This window comes from Oncorhynchus masou, chromosome 9 (genome assembly GCF_036934945.1).
Source record: "Oncorhynchus masou masou isolate Uvic2021 chromosome 9, UVic_Omas_1.1, whole genome shotgun sequence".
Taxonomy (NCBI): Eukaryota; Metazoa; Chordata; class Actinopteri; order Salmoniformes; family Salmonidae; genus Oncorhynchus; species Oncorhynchus masou.
The window spans coordinates 1,479,004-1,494,565 of record NC_088220.1 but is presented as its reverse complement, the minus strand read 5'-3'; the positions used below and the strand labels follow the sequence as shown (position 1 = coordinate 1,494,565).

At 43.2% G+C, this 15,562-nt stretch overlaps 2 protein-coding genes across 2 annotated transcripts; both read left to right on the top strand.

Annotated features, from left to right (window-relative positions):
- The first annotated feature begins 33 nt into the window (after positions 1-33).
- Positions 34-9,804, top strand: LOC135545430 (uncharacterized). The gene is made up of 4 exons (XM_064973037.1): positions 34-151; positions 3,277-3,454; positions 4,520-6,081; positions 9,750-9,804. Exons 2-3 carry the CDS (start codon positions 3,298-3,300, stop codon positions 5,830-5,832), a joined length of 1,470 nt encoding a protein of 489 aa, XP_064829109.1. The 5' UTR covers positions 34-151; positions 3,277-3,297; the 3' UTR covers positions 5,833-6,081; positions 9,750-9,804.
- An 11-nt stretch (positions 9,805-9,815) lies between these two features.
- On the top strand, positions 9,816-15,272 carry LOC135545429 (putative threonylcarbamoyl-AMP synthase). The gene is made up of 7 exons (XM_064973036.1): positions 9,816-9,841; positions 10,494-10,598; positions 11,082-11,191; positions 11,366-11,723; positions 12,152-12,317; positions 13,966-14,060; positions 14,339-15,272. The coding sequence occupies exons 1-7, from the start codon at positions 9,832-9,834 to the stop codon at positions 14,422-14,424; spliced, it is 930 nt and encodes a 309-aa protein (XP_064829108.1). The 5' UTR covers positions 9,816-9,831; the 3' UTR covers positions 14,425-15,272.
- Positions 15,273-15,562: the final 290 nt, after the last annotated feature.

The window sequence follows — 15,562 nt, the reverse complement described above, 5'->3', positions numbered from 1 at the left end:
CTCCCACCTTGAAGACAGGATATTTCTGGTGATAAACATCAACATTCCTCCAGAGCATCAGATTAACAGCCTTTCTCTCTCTCCGTCCCAGCATCACCTCTTCTCTCTCTCAGCCTGACAATCATCATTTCACCATCTTGTCCACCGCCAGGTAAAAACTCTGTCTTACTTGTCACTGAATAATCTGTCCATCTCTTCCCTCTGTAAATGCACTGTATAGGCTAGTTTCAGATCAAACAATATATTATCTTAAAACATTCATGGCACGATTAGAAATAACATGTATTTGATGTAAATATGAATGTTAAAGAATGTTAAAAACAGCTTTTAGCACTGTGGAGAAGTTGACTGACAAGTTAGAAGAGACTCAGGGGAGAAATGGTAAAATGGTGAGAGAGAGAGAGATGAGAACAGGAGAGCAGAGTGGAGAGTGGAGAGAAGAGAGTGGAAAGTGGAGAGTGGAGAGAAGAGAGTGGAGAGTGGAGAGTGGAGAGTGAGAGAGAGAGAGAGAGAGAGAGAGAGAGAGAGAGAGAGAGGTCTGATATTAGTAGAAGACGTCTACTAAACTAAAAACAGTCCTGAACTTAATAATATACTTGATGTTTGACAGTCTAACAGATATACAGTATGACAGTCTAACAGATATACAGTATGACAGTCTAACAGATATACAGTATGACAGTCTAGCAGATATACAGTATGACAGTCTAACAGATATACAGTATGACAGTCTAACAGATATACAGTATGACAGTCTAACAGATATACAGTATGACAGTCTAGCAGATATACAGTATGACAGTCTAACAGATATACAGTATGACAGTCTAACAGATATACAGTATGACAGTCTAACAGATATACAGTATGACAGTCTAACAGATATACAGTATGACAGTCTAACAGATATACAGTATGACAGTCTAGCAGATATACAGTATGACAGTCTAACAGATATACAGTATGACAGTCTAACAGATATACAGTATGACAGTCTAACAGATATACAGTATGACAGTCTAACAGATATACAGTATGACAGTCTAGCAGATATACAGTATGACAGTCTAACAGATATACAGTATGACAGTCTAGCAGATATACAGTATGACAGTCTAACAGATATACAGTATGACAGTCTAACAGATATACAGTATGACAGTCTAACAGATATACAGTATGACAGTCTAACAGATATACAGTATGACAGTCTAGCAGATATAGTATGACAGTCTAGCAGATAGTATGACAGTCTAGCAGATATACAGTATGACAGTCTAACAGATATACAGTATGACAGTCTAACAGATATACAGTATGACAGTCTAACAGATATACAGTATGACAGTCTAACAGATGACAGTCTAGCAGATATACAGTATGACAGTCTAGCAGATATACAGTATGACAGTCTAGCAGATATACAGTATGACAGTCTAGCAGATATACAGTATGACAGTCTAACAGATATACAGTATGACAGTCTAACAGATATACAGTATGACAGTCTAACAGATATACAGTATGACAGTCTAACAGATATACAGTATGACAGTCTAACAGATATACAGTATGACAGTCTAACAGATATACAGTATGACAGTCTAACAGATATACAGTATGACAGTCTAACAGACAGTCTAACAGATATACAGTATGACAGTCTAACAGATATACAGTATGACAGTCTAACAGATATACAGTATGACAGTCTAACAGATATACAGTATGACAGTCTAACAGATATACAGTATGACAGTCTAACAGATATACAGTATGACAGTCTAGCAGATATACAGTATGACAGTCTAACAGATATACAGTATGACAGTCTAACAGATATACAGTATGACAGTCAACAGATATACAGTATGACAGTCTAACAGATATACAGTATGACAGTCTAACAGATATACAGTATGACAGTCTAACAGATATACAGTATGACAGTCTAACAGATATACAGTATGACAGTCTAACAGATATACAGTATGACAGTCTAACAGATATACAGTATGACAGTCTAACAGATATACAGTATGACAGTCTAACAGATATACAGTATGACAGTCTAGCAGATATACAGTATGACAGTCTAGCAGATATACAGTATGACAGTCTAACAGATATACAGTATGACAGTCTAACAGATATACAGTAATACTTCTTAAAGGTTTTCTCATAATAAGTGTAGTTTGCTGTGTTCCATCTAGAGGGAGCTGTGATCTGTATGTTCACTGAGAAATAACATGAAGTATTGAGATAAATCTGGCCTGCTTCATCTCCAGGAAGTCTGCCAGACTAGGACTGCAGAGATAGAATCAGTTAACATGAAGAATATTTGTCTGTCTGTCTGTCTGTCTGTCTGTCTGTCTGTCTGTCTGTCTCTGTCTGTCTGTCAGTGTCTGTCTGTCTGTCTGTATGTCTGTCTGTCTGCCTGTCTGCCTGTCTGTCTGTCTGTCTGCCTGTCTGCCTGTCTGCCTGTCTGCCTGTCTGTCTGTCTGCCTGCCTGTCTCCTGTCTGCCTGTCTGTCTGTCTGTCTGTCTGTCTGTCTGTCTGTCTGTCTGTCTGTCTGTCTGTCTGTCTGTCTGTCTGTCTGTCTGTCTGTGTCTGTGTCTGTCTGTCTGCCTGTCTGTCTGCCTGCCTGTCTAGGGTCTGTCTGTCTGTCTGTCTGTCTGTCTGTCTGTCTGTCTGTCTGTCTGTCTGTCTGTCTGCCTGTCTGTCTGTCTGTCTGCCTGTCTGCCTGTCTGCCTGTCTGTCTGTCTGTCTGAGAGAGAAGGATGTGTCATCTCTCCAGTCAACAAAACATTTATCCTTCATGATGGCCTGGCTCGGTGATATCATCAGCTCTCCAAATATATCTTCTGGTTTATTATCCAAAACACATTTATACCAGAAACACATTTTACTTCCATTCCACATGATATAGAAAAGAGCAAATATTAGGTTTAAGTGTATAGCTGGAGGAAGGCTTAGCTAGTCTCAGCCCTGGGTTGGAGGAGCGTGTTGACAGACAGACAAGCCAACCACACCAGCTAGGCTGCATCCTAAATGGCCCCCTCCTCCCTATATACTGTAGTGCACTACTTTTGACCAGGTTCCCCATAGGAAAGAGGGAGCCAAGGGGGGCTCAGTCTACAACCTTCCAGTAGGCTGGAATAAAAGCCTACTGAATAACTTCTATTTTCATCATTCAGCCGTCTCTCTCACTCTTTCTTTATTTTCCAGTTGTCTCTCTCATGTTGACATGATATTAGGATCTTCTCTGTTTTACAGCTGTATCTAAACCACTGCGCCATGGCAACCTTGGATGGTTTTCCCGCCAGTTTCTATGGGGAGCCGGGGGTGTTGGGTATGTTGGCCAATGGGATCAGTGCGTTCCTGGTTCTACTGCAGAACTTCAACACAGCTAGAACCGGAGTATCTGCCGAGGGGGTGGAGAACATTCTGGCAGGTACGCTAATCAATCCATCCATCACGATCACCATCACAATCACTTTCACAATGACTAACCCTACTCTTTTCCCTGTTCTTGATGTGTTGTGTTTCAGGTGGTTGTTCATCATCACTGTGTTGTGTTTCAGGTGTTGTTCATCATCACTGTGTTGTGTTTCAGGTGTTGTTCAACATCACTGTGTTGTGTTTCAGGTGTTGTTCAACATCATTGTGTTGTGTTTCAGGTGGTTGTTCAACATCATTGTGTTGTGTTTCAGGTGGTTGTTCAACATCATTGTGTTGTGTTTCAGGTGGTTGTTCAACATCACTGTGTTGTGTTTCAGGTGTTGTTCAACATCACTGTGTTGTGTTTCAGGTGTTGTTCAACATCATTGTGTTGTGTTTCAGGTGTTGTTCAACATCACTGTGTTGTGTTTCAGGTGTTGTTCAACATCACTGTGTTGTGTTTCAGGTGTTGCTCAACATCATTGTGTTGTGTTTCAGGTGTTGTTCAACATCATTGTGTTGTGTTTCAGGTGTTGTTCAACATCACTGTGTTGTGTATCAGGTGTTGTTCAAAATCATTGTGTTGTGTTTCAGGTGTTGTTCAACATCACTGTGTTGTGTTTCAGGTGTTGTTCAACATCATTGTGTTGTGTTTCAGGTGGTTGTTCAACATCACTGTGTTGTTTTTCAGGTGTTGTTCAACATCACTGTGTTGTGTTTCAGGTGTTGTTCAACATCACTGTGTTGTGTTTCAGGTGTTGTTCAACATCACTGTGTTGTGTTTCAGGTGGTTGTTCAACATCACTGTGTTGTGTTTCAGGTGGTTGTTCAACATCACTGTGTTGTGTTTCAGGTGTTGTTCAACATCACTGTGTTGTGTTTCAGGTGGTTGTTCAACATCACTGTGTTGTGTTTCAGGTGTTGTTCAACATCACTGTGTTGTGTTTCAGGTGTTGTTCAACATCACTGTGTTGTGTTTCAGGTGTTGTTCAACATCACTGTGTTGTGTTTCAGGTGGTTGTTCAACATCACTGTGTTGTGTTTCAGGTGTTGTTCATATCACTGTGTTGTGTTTCAGGTGTCCATCTCATCCTGATAGGTGGAGTGTGTCAGCTGATTGCCGGACTCCTGTCGTTCCGTAAATACGACCACCTGAGTGGCACAGCCTTCATTGGCTATGCAGCTCTCTGGGGCAGCTATGGTGCCACACGCATCTTCCTGGGTGCATCCCAACCAATCACAACTAACCTGACCATGTCACATGACCTGATGAGTAACACGACCCCGCTCACTGCCCTCACGACCAACCTATCCCTGTCGGCTGAACTCTGGAACAGCACCTCGCAGAGTCCTGATTGGCTGTCTCTCCTGCTCATCCCCCAGTCTGCCATCGCGGGATTGGTCCCCTACATCCTTCTATCCTTCCTATTGGCCTTCTGCTCTGCCACGGTAAACGTCATCATGCCCTTTGTGTTCGGTGCCATCACGCTGACCCTGCTGTTTGAGGCTGTGGCGGTGGGCGTGTCCTCGGCCTGGCCACTGGTCGTCTCTGGCATTCTAGAACTCCTCATCCTCCTTTTCGCCGTGTACGGCAGCGCCGCCCTGTTGGTGAAAGGTCTGGCGCAGCGCTATGTCCTCAAGGGGTTCGGCACTCCCCTGTTCAACGTGCTCCTGCTGGGGACCAACAGCCCTGCGGCCAGCGCCCAGAGCCTGGGACAGGAGAAGAAGAAGAACACCAAGTACGCTGAACCTCAGGCGCTCTTCTTCTTCTGTGACACGGTGTCTCCCTTCATCATGTTGTTCTACAGCTTTGGATACGTCACGTCCTTCTCCCTGGGTGCTGTGTGGGTCTCCATCATCTCTGCTGCTCAACTCCTCTCTAGCTACTACGCTCACCTGCGGCAAGATGGCTACCTGGTCACCAAGGCCGGCCTGCATGCCACCTACTGGCTTACCAAGGCGTGGGAGGAGTTTGTGTTGTCGGCTGTGATCGTGTCGGAGCCGGAGGGAGAGGTGGCTACTGGGAGACAGGCGATGGTTGGTGATTGGTTCTTCGTGGCGGTGGCGCTCCTCCTCCTAGTTGTCAGTCTGAGTAATGACACCCTGGAGGTGACCCATAATGCTCTGTTCCTGCTGCTGTCCGTCTCCACGGTCCCCCAGATCCCCCTCCAGGGGTACTATGTGTTCTTCGGGGTGTCCTGTTCCCTGTTCGCCTCCGCTTCGCTCTACGGGACATTTTGCCGCCTGATCAACTCTATCGCTGAGAAGAGTCTGATCCCGGTGGGTCCTCAGCCCGTCTCCTCCGACCGTCTCCTCTCCTTCCTGTCCTGCTTTCGCTCCCGAGGAAACTCCAGGGGGCGCTGCCTTCATCATCATCAGCATCATCCCTGACCAATCAGATCCCTGACGCTCTGTTCTACCTGACCAACGGCGTGGCCGCTCTCTCGGCGCTCCACGCGGCCTCATCCAGTCAGAGTGTGTCCTTCCTGCGTCTGAGTGTTCCCTGGGTTCTGGTATCTGGAGCAGTGGTGCAGGGGTTCGTCAGCAGGCTGCAGGTCAGAGGAGGACAGAGGTTTGGCTCCGTCATCCCATCCTTCTACCTGTCTGTCTGGGCCACCTGGACATGGTATCGCTTCGCAGGTATGTGGATGACTTCAAGCTAACACTAACCAATCCTAACAGTAGTTCACTTTTTGAATAACTAGGAAAAGCCCCATACAAATTCAGACTCCAGCCACCCAAGCCATAGAATGTTCTCTCTGCTACCGCACGGCAAGCAGTACCAATGTACTCAGTCTGCAACCAACAGGACCGTGAAACGCTTCTACCTCTTCTACCCTATTTATACAGTCATGTTATTATCTGATACCCTGTATATACAGTCATGTTATTATCTGATACCCTATTTATACAGTCATGTTATTACCTGGTACCTTATATATACAGTCATGTTATTATCTGATACCCTATTTATACAGTCATGCTATTATCTGATACCCTGTATATACAGCCATGTTATTACCTGATACCCCATATATATAGCCATGTTATTATCTGATACCCTGAATATATAGCCATGTTATTACCTGATACCCTGTATATATAGCCATGTTATTATCTGATACCCTGTACATATAGCCATGTTATTATCTGATACCCTGTATATATAGCCATGTTATTATCTCATACCCTGTATATATAGCCATGTTATTAGCTGATACCCTGTATATATAGCCATGTTATTATCTGATACCCTGTATATATAGCCATGTTATTATCTGATACCCCATATTGTTGATATTGTATTATCTGATGTTATATATGTCATGTTGTTGTTAATGTTATTTTAGTTAATGTTGTTGTTAATGTTGTTGCTGTTGCTGTTGTTAATGTTGTTATCTTATTGTTGTTGTTGATGTGCTTGTTGTTAATGTTGTTGTTCATGTTATTGATGATTGTTGTTTATGTCTTGTTGTTAATGTTGTTGTTCATGTTGTTGTTGATGTTGTTGATTTATTGTTCATGTTATTGATGTGGTATATATGCAGTTGTTGTTAATGTTGTTGTTCAAGTTGTTGTTGATGTTGTTGATGTTGCTGTTGTTAATGTTGTTGATCTTATTGTTGTTGTTATGTGCTTGTTGTTAATGTTGTTGTTGATGTTGTTGTTGCTGTTGTTAATATCTGTACCCTGTTGTTGCTGTTGTTGTTCATGTTATTTGATTCATGTTATTGATGTTTTATTGTTCATATTGACAGTCATGTTATTATCTTGTTGTTAATGTTGTTGTTCATGTTGTTGTTGATGTTGTTGATGTTGTACCCGATGTTGTTGATGTGGTTATTGATACGTTGAATGTTGCATGTTATTGTTGATGTGGTTGATATTGTTGTTGTTATCATGTTATACAGTCTGTTGTTGATGTGGTTGATGTTTTGTTGTTGTTCATGTTATTGATGTTGTATGTTGATGTTATTGATACCCTGTATATATGTTGTTATTACATGATGTTGTTGATGTTGCTATTATGTTGTTGTTCATGTTGTTGTTGCATGTTGTTACCTGATTATTTATACAGTTGCTGTTATTGATGTTGTTGTTACAGTCATGTTATTACCTGGTTGTTATATGTTGTTATTGCCTGTTGTTACCCCATTATAGTTGTTATTATCTGATACCCTTTATATACAGCCATGTTATTATCTGATACCCTATTTATGTCATGCTGTTATCTGATTCAGTATTTATATCTCCATGTTATTATCTGATACCCTTTATATGCAGATGTTATTATCTGATCCTATGGGTTTACAGCATGGATCTGATACCCTATTTCCTGGTCATCTATTATCTGATACCCTCATATATCAGTCATGTCTTTACCTGAAATCACCTTTATACAGTCATGTTGTTATCTGCAACACAGAGGGAGTTAGATTATCTGATACCCTATTTTCCCAAATGGCATTCTATTCCCTATATATACAGTCATGGTTCCTGGTCTAAAGTACAGCCATGTTATTAGGGCCCTGATACCCCATATATAGCCATGTTATTAGTACACTGAATAAACAGCCATGTTATTATCTGATACCCTGTATATACAGCCATGTTATTACCTGATAAATATATATACAGCCATGTTATTACCTGATACCCCTCCATGGTAACCTGGTCTGAACCCTCTCCATGTTAACCTGATAACCTGTAACCCTATCCATGGTAACCTGGTCCTAACCCTATCCATGTTAACCTGGTACCCTTTATACCCATCCATGTAACCTGGTCTGAACCCTGTCCATGGTAACCTGTTATTATCCTACCCTATATATATCCATGTTAACCTGATACACTATAACCCTCTCCATGTTAACCTGATCCTGTAACCCTCTCCATGTTAACCTGGTACCCTGTAATCTCCATGTTATTATCTGATACCCTGTAATCTAGCCAACCCCTCCATCTGATACCCTGTATATATAGCCATGTTATTATCTCTCCCTGTGTATAACCTGGTACCTGAAACCCTCTCCATGGTAACCTGTTATTATAAGATACCCTGTATACATACCATGTTATTATCTAACCCTGTATATCTCCATGTTATTACCAGCTGCCTATGGTAACCTGTTATTATCTCACCCTCTCCATGTTAACCTCATCCTTATATAACCCTCTCCATGTCCCTTCCAGCTGCATATTACCTGGTACCCCATATCCATGGTAACCTGGTCCTGAACCCCTATGTCCCTTCCAGCTGCTTTATGGTAACCTGTTATTATCTCAAACCCTCTCCATATAACCTGTTATTATCTCATACCCTCTCCATGGTAACCATGTTATTATCTAACCCTCTCCATGGTAACCTGTTACTCACCCTCTATATAAGCCATGGTCCTAACCCTGTATATATAGCCATGTTATTACCTGATACCCTGTATATGGTAACCTGTTATTATCTCATGTACCCTGTTGTTGATATTGTTGTCGTTGATGTTGTTGATGTTGTTGTTAATGGTTGATGTTGTTGTCCATGTTGTTGCTGTTGCTGTTGTTAACCTGTTGTTGATCTTATTGTTGTTGTTGAACTTGGTTAATGTTGTTGTTCATGTTAATGTTGTTGTTTATCTCCATGTTGTAACCTGTTGTTGTTCATGTTGTTGTTGATGTTGTGATGTTGTTGTTCATGTTGTCCATGGTTAACCTGGTGTTAATGTTGTTCTCCATGTCCCTTGATGTTGTTGTTCCATGTTGTTAACCTGTTGTTGCTCACCCTGTCCATGTTGTTGACCTGGTTGTTGATGTTGTCCATGTTAATGTTGTGTTGATCTCCTTGGTTAACCTGTTGTTGTTCATGTTGTTGTTGATGTTGTTGATGTTGTTGTCGATGTTCTCCATGGTTGTTGGTCCTAACTGTCTCCATGGTAACCTGGTTGATGTTGTTGTTGTTGTTCATGTTGTCGTTGCTGTTGTTGATGGTTGATGTTGTTGTTGTTGTTCATGTTATTGTGTTGTTGATGTGCTTGTTGTTAATGTTGTTGTCCATGTAACCTTGATGTTGTTGTTGGTAACCTGGTTGAACGTTGCTGTTGCTCTCCATGGTAACCTGATGTTGTTAACCCTCTCCATGGTAACCTGTTGTTGACCCTGTTCCATTTTGTTGTTAATGTTGTTGATGTGGTTGTCCATGGTAACCTGTTACTCACCCTCTCCATGGTAACCTGGTTGTTGTTGTCCATGTTGTTGCTGTTGGTGTTGTTAACCCTGTCTCCATGGTAACCTGGTCAGTAAAACATCTCCATGGTCAGGCCCCTTGCTGCAGATCTCTCCAGTAGGATCCTATGGGTTAACAGCTGGAGCCATGGTAACCTGGTCATCAACGCTTTCCTCATGCTCATCGGTCAGTCTTTACATGAAATCACCTTTATGGTAACCTCTTCTCCTGCTGCAACACAGAGGGAGAGAAACCGGAGTGGGTTTTCCCAAATGGCAACCTATTCCCTACACCCCCATGGTTCCTGGTCTAACCCTCTCCACTATAATGGGAATAGGGCCCTGGTCAAAAGTAGTCACTAACCCTCTCCCTGGTAACCTGGTACTCACCCTCTCCATGGTAACCTGGTCCTAACCCTATCCATGGTAACCTGGTCTAACCCTCTCCATGGTAACCTGGTCCTAACCCTCTCCATGGTAACCTGGTCCTAACCCTCTCCATGGTAACCTGGTCCTAACCCTCTCCATGGTAACCTGGTCCTAACCCTCTCCATGGTAACCTGGTCCTAACCCTCTCCATGTCCCTTCCAGCTGCGTATGGTAACCTGGTACTCACCCTCTCCATGGTAACCTGGTCCTAACCCTCTCCATGGTATCCTGGTCCTAACCCTCTCCATGGTAACCTGGTACTCTAACCCTCTCCATGGTAACCTGGTCCTAACCCTCTCCATGTCCCTTCCAGCTGCGTATGGTAACCTGGTACTCACCCTCTCCATGGTAACCTGGTCCTAACCCTCTCCATGGTAACCTGGTCCTAACCCTCTCCATGTCCCTTCCAGCTGCGTATGGTAACCTGGTCCTCTTGTCTCTGACCGTGGTCATGGAGGCGGTTCTGGTGTGTTTCCTCCTGTCCACTCTGCAACAGCTCCCCTACCAGCTGGAGAGTAAGTGACCTGTTTTCACCTCCCGACACTGACAGGACTCACATTCTACATAAACGGCTCAGGAGGCTCCTGAGGGGAGCACGGCTCATGATAATGGCTGGAACGGAGTAAATGGAATGGCATCAACCACCTTGAAACTATGTGTTTGATGCATTTGCTACCATTCCACTGATTCTGTTCCAGTCAATAGAACAAGCCTAATGACAAGCCCTCATTTCTCCCCAATGAAGGTTCCAACAACCTATTGTGATATACCGTAAGGCTGAAACCCAAAACCAACACTTGGCCATCTGCCCTTTATGGAGTGATCGGAGTGGTTGAAGTGTTGGGTTTGTGATTCAGACAGTGTTATGTGGTGTCCATCGTGACCGTATATCGATACGTTTGCTGCTCAAACAGTAACTGTAAAATGTACACATTATTTTGCAATCTAGCTGTCAGCTGTGTTACTGTTCTAACACATTTCTGTCGTTGTTCTTGTAGTTGCCATGCTAGCTGTGTTCTCTGTCGTCTGTCTATATGGAACCCTGGCATCACTGGTCAACGGTACCTTCCGCCAGAGTGTGATGCCCATGGGGCCTCCACTGGTTAAGGTGAGGACAAGGCACTTTTCCATTCTGTTGCTTTCCACTGGATGAGCTGACAAGTAGAATGGAGTGGGTTCATGTGTTTCATTACATTTTATTCTACCTCTCTCTAATCCAGTTCGTTCCTTTTCTATTGTGTTCCATATCGTGTGTCTCTCTCCCTGTGTTGTTGTGTCTCAGGATGTGAATCAGCAGCAGAAGTCCTCCCCTGCCCTGCCTTGTCCCGTGGCAGACTCCAGACTGACCAGCGGTCTTCTGAAGATCTCCAGACTGCTGGACGACGGGGGGGTCTGTGGAATCCCCACCGATACGGTCTACGCCCTGGCCGCATCCTGCAAGAACCCTCAGGCCATCGAGAACATCTACAACATTAAGGACCGTCCAGCAGAGAAGCCCATCTGTATCTGTATCTCCAGTGTGGAGCAGCTGGTGGCAGCCAAGCCCCCATTCAGCTCTCTACTCTGGGAATTCATGAGGAACGTCTACCCTGGAGGGATCAGCTGCATCGTCAGCAAGGGAGACTGGCTACTCAGACTGGGTAAGGGGTGAGGAGGGGAAGGAGAGGGGAGGGATGAGGAGGAGGATTGTGGCTTCAACTGCATGGGGATTTTAAATTGTTTTTTTTACCTTTATTTATCTAGGCAAGTCAGTTAAGAACAAATTCTTATTTTCAATGACGGCCTGGGAACAGTGGGTTAACTGCCTGTTCAGGGGCAGAACAACAGATTTGTACCATGTCAGCTCAGGGGTTTAAACTTGCAACCTTTCGGTTACTAGTCCAACGCTCTAACCACTAGGCCACCCTGCCGGGTTACATTGGATTAGAGTTAGGGAACCTCTCAGAAATGGTTTGATAACAGCATGCCTGACCTGCACTTATTGAAACAACATATTATTTGGTTTCTTTATTCTATATTGTGAGCGATCATTGGATTGATGTTCTAATTGTTTACCTATGTTGCCCAGGTGTGGGTCCGGCCTACGACCGCGTGGGGACCAATGATAGCATCATGATCCGAGTCCCTGACCACACCGTCACAGGACACCTGTGTGACATCACCGGACCACTTGCCATCACCTCAGCCAATCCCAGTGGAGAACCCGACAGCACGCACCACGACATGGTCATCAGGTAAAGTCCTATCATAACACTCACATGTACCCACCAGTACCCACCTCTACCCACCTGTACCCACCTGTACCCACCACCTCTACCCACCTGTACTCACCTCTACCCACCTGTACCCACCTCTACCCACCTGTACCCACCTACCCACCACCTCTACCCACCTGTACTCACCTCTACCCACCTGTACTCACCTCTACCCACCTGTACCCACCTCTACCCACCTGTACTCACCTCTACCCACCTGTACCCACCTCTACCCACCTGTACTCACCTCTACCCACCTGTACCCACCTCTACCCACCTGTACTCACCTCTACCCACCTGTACCCACCTCTACCCACCTGTACTCACCTCTACCCACCTGTACTCAACTATACTTAAGCACTCTAGCCTGTTGGTATGCTATGCTGCCTTCATCAGATAGTTTGAACAGCTATGCTGCCTTCATCAGATAGTTTGAACAGCTATGCTCCCTTTATCAGATAGTTTGAACAGCTATGCTCCCTTCATCAGATAGTTTGAACAGCTATGCTGCCTTCATCAGATAGTTTGAAAGCTAGCTCCCTTCATCAGATAGTTTGAACAGCTATGCTCCCTTCATCAGATAGTTTGAACAGCTATGCTCCCTTCATCAGATAGTTTGAACAGCTATGCTCCCTTCATCAGATAGTTTGAACAGCTATGCTCCCTTCATGCTGATCGTGATGCTGAAAGTGATGTCAGTATTGAAGTATTTTTCTATCTCGGATTGCTGGTTGTATTGTAAACTGGTCTGATATTTCCTGTCAGACTGGTTTCATATCAGTCAGCCTGCTGTGTAAATATCCAGTTCTACTAATATATTGCCGTTTAAGAATAGTGAGGACGATTATTTTTCTAAGAGCATGGCCTTAAATCTATCCATTGAATGACTGGAATTCATTATTCCATTCACCCAGTTCAATGTAACAGTGATCGGTTTAGGCTACTACATGATACTGTAATTTTCCCTCTACCCATCATGAGGTTGCTACAACCTGGCCTACAAATGAACGTTAACAACGTAGGTGCACAGGTCGTGTAATCCAGGTGACAGACAGTGACACATTCAATACCGCCTTTCACACTCTTGCCTGCATCTCGCTGATCTAGAGTGGAATCAGTCCTACAAACAAAATCAAATCAAATCAAATGTTATTTGTCACAAATACAACAGGGGTAGGAGACCCAAATACAACAGGTGTAGGAGACCTTACAGTGAAATGCTGAATACAACAGGTGTAGTAGACCTTACAGTGAAATGCTGAATACAACAGGTGTAGGAGACCTTACAGTGAAATGCTGAATACAACAGGTGTAGGAGACCTTACAGTGAAATGCTGAATACAACAGGTGTAGGAGACCTTACAGTGAAATGCTGAATACAACAGGTGTAGGAGACCTTACAGTGAAATGCTGAATACAACAGGTGTAGTAGACCTTACAGTGAAATGCTGAATACAATAGGTGTAGTAGACCTTACAGTGAAATGCTGAATACAACAGGTGTAGTAGAATGAAATGCTGAATACAACAGGTGTAGTAGACCTTGCAGTGAAATGCTGAATACAACAGGTGTAGTAAACCTAAACCTGAACCTACTCTGACACTGTCTGTCTCTATGTGTATCCTAGTCGGCTTGGCCATAAGATCCAGGGGGTTCTGTGTGACGGGGATTCCAACGAGATCGTAGCCTCAACGGTGGTGAACTGCCTCAAGATAGATGAAGGTATGATGTTACAGAACAGAAGCACACTACAATAACTAATTACTAGCCTCTTAGGTTGTGTTGTCCTGTCTTGGGATGGAACATTCTGGAAACTTTCCCCAAATTCCCAGGCTTTCCAGAAATACAGGTTGAAAGATTCCTGGATTTCAAAGAATCCTCTGACCAGGATTTCTGGAAAACCTGGGAAAGTTACCGGGACATTGCAACCCTCGTCCCACCCTGTGATTCATTGTGTGTCAGTGATCACTCAGTCAATAGTGTGTTTCCTCCTCCTCCAGGCACGATTAGTATCGTGAGGGAAGGCTGCGTCCCGGCGGTGAAGGTCCGACAGATCTTTGAGAGGGTGAAGACCAGTATGTTGTGAGGAGGACCATTCCCTCCGTCCCTCTATCCTCTCTTCCATCCAGCTCCCCTCCCCCATTCTCTCCCTCCATCCTCTGTTGACCAATGACGACACTCAGATCAGATACTGGACCCACCCACCTCAGGCCACCATCCAATGTGTCTCTCCAACATGTTGAGGAACAGTTGTTACATATTTATTCTGTATGTTGTTGACGTAATCATATGTAAATATGTGCATTTTAGATTCGATTTTCGGATTATAAGTATGTTTTGTTTTGTTCTGTATGATTTGATTATGTAAAATGAAGTGGTAACAGAAATTATACTCTAATGATGTTGTGCTCTAAATGAGGGATTAATGAAGGATGATGTTGTGCTCTAAATGAGGGATTAATGAAGGATGATGTTGTGCTCTAAATGAGGGATTAATGAAGGATGATGTTGTGCTCTAAATGAGGGATTAATGAAGGATGATGCTGTGCTCTAAATGAGGGATTAATGAAGGATGATGTTGTGCTCTAAATGAGGGATTAATGAAGGATGATGTAGTTCTCTAAATGAGGGATTAATGAAGGATGATGTTGTGCTCTAAATGAGGGATTAATGAAGGATGATGTAGTGCTCTAAATGAGGGATTAATGAAGGATGATGTAGTGCTCTAAATGAGGGATTAATGAAGGATGATGTTGTGCTCTAAATGAGGGATTAATGAAGGATGATGTTGTGCTCTAAATGAGGGATTAATGAAGGATGATGTAGTTCTCTAAATGAGGGATTAATGAAGGATGATGTTGTGCTCTAAATGAGGGATTAATGAAGGATGATGTAGTGCTCTAAATGAGGGATTAATGAAGGATGATGTATGTGAATCTAAATGCTGGGTATAAATTAATAATACATTATTGTGAAGTACTGTGCTCTAAATATTACTGGGAATATATATATTGTATAAATTAATAATACATTATTGTGAAGTACACTGCAAAACATGCAAAATTGCATTATTTGCTTTGGGAATGCAATAGATCCATGTTTAATAGTGAAGTTATACTTTTAAAAAACTGTTGTAGATCCATGTGTATAGTGAAGTTATACTTTTAAAAAACTGTTGTAGATCCATGTGTATAGTGAAGTTATACTTTTAAAAAACTGTTGTA

Coding starts and splice junctions, on each gene's coding strand:
- LOC135545430 (XM_064973037.1), top strand. CDS start 3,298: ATGGCAACCTTGGATGGTTTTCCCGCCAGTTTCTATGGGGAGCCGGGG. Junction 3,455..4,519: donor GGTGGAGAACATTCTGGCAG/GTACGCTAATCA, acceptor GTTGTGTTTCAG/GTGTCCATCTCATCCTGATA.
- LOC135545429 (XM_064973036.1), top strand. Junction 10,599..11,081: donor GCTCCCCTACCAGCTGGAGA/GTAAGTGACCTG, acceptor TTGTTCTTGTAG/TTGCCATGCTAGCTGTGTTC. Junction 14,061..14,338: donor CTGCCTCAAGATAGATGAAG/GTATGATGTTAC, acceptor CTCCTCCTCCAG/GCACGATTAGTATCGTGAGG.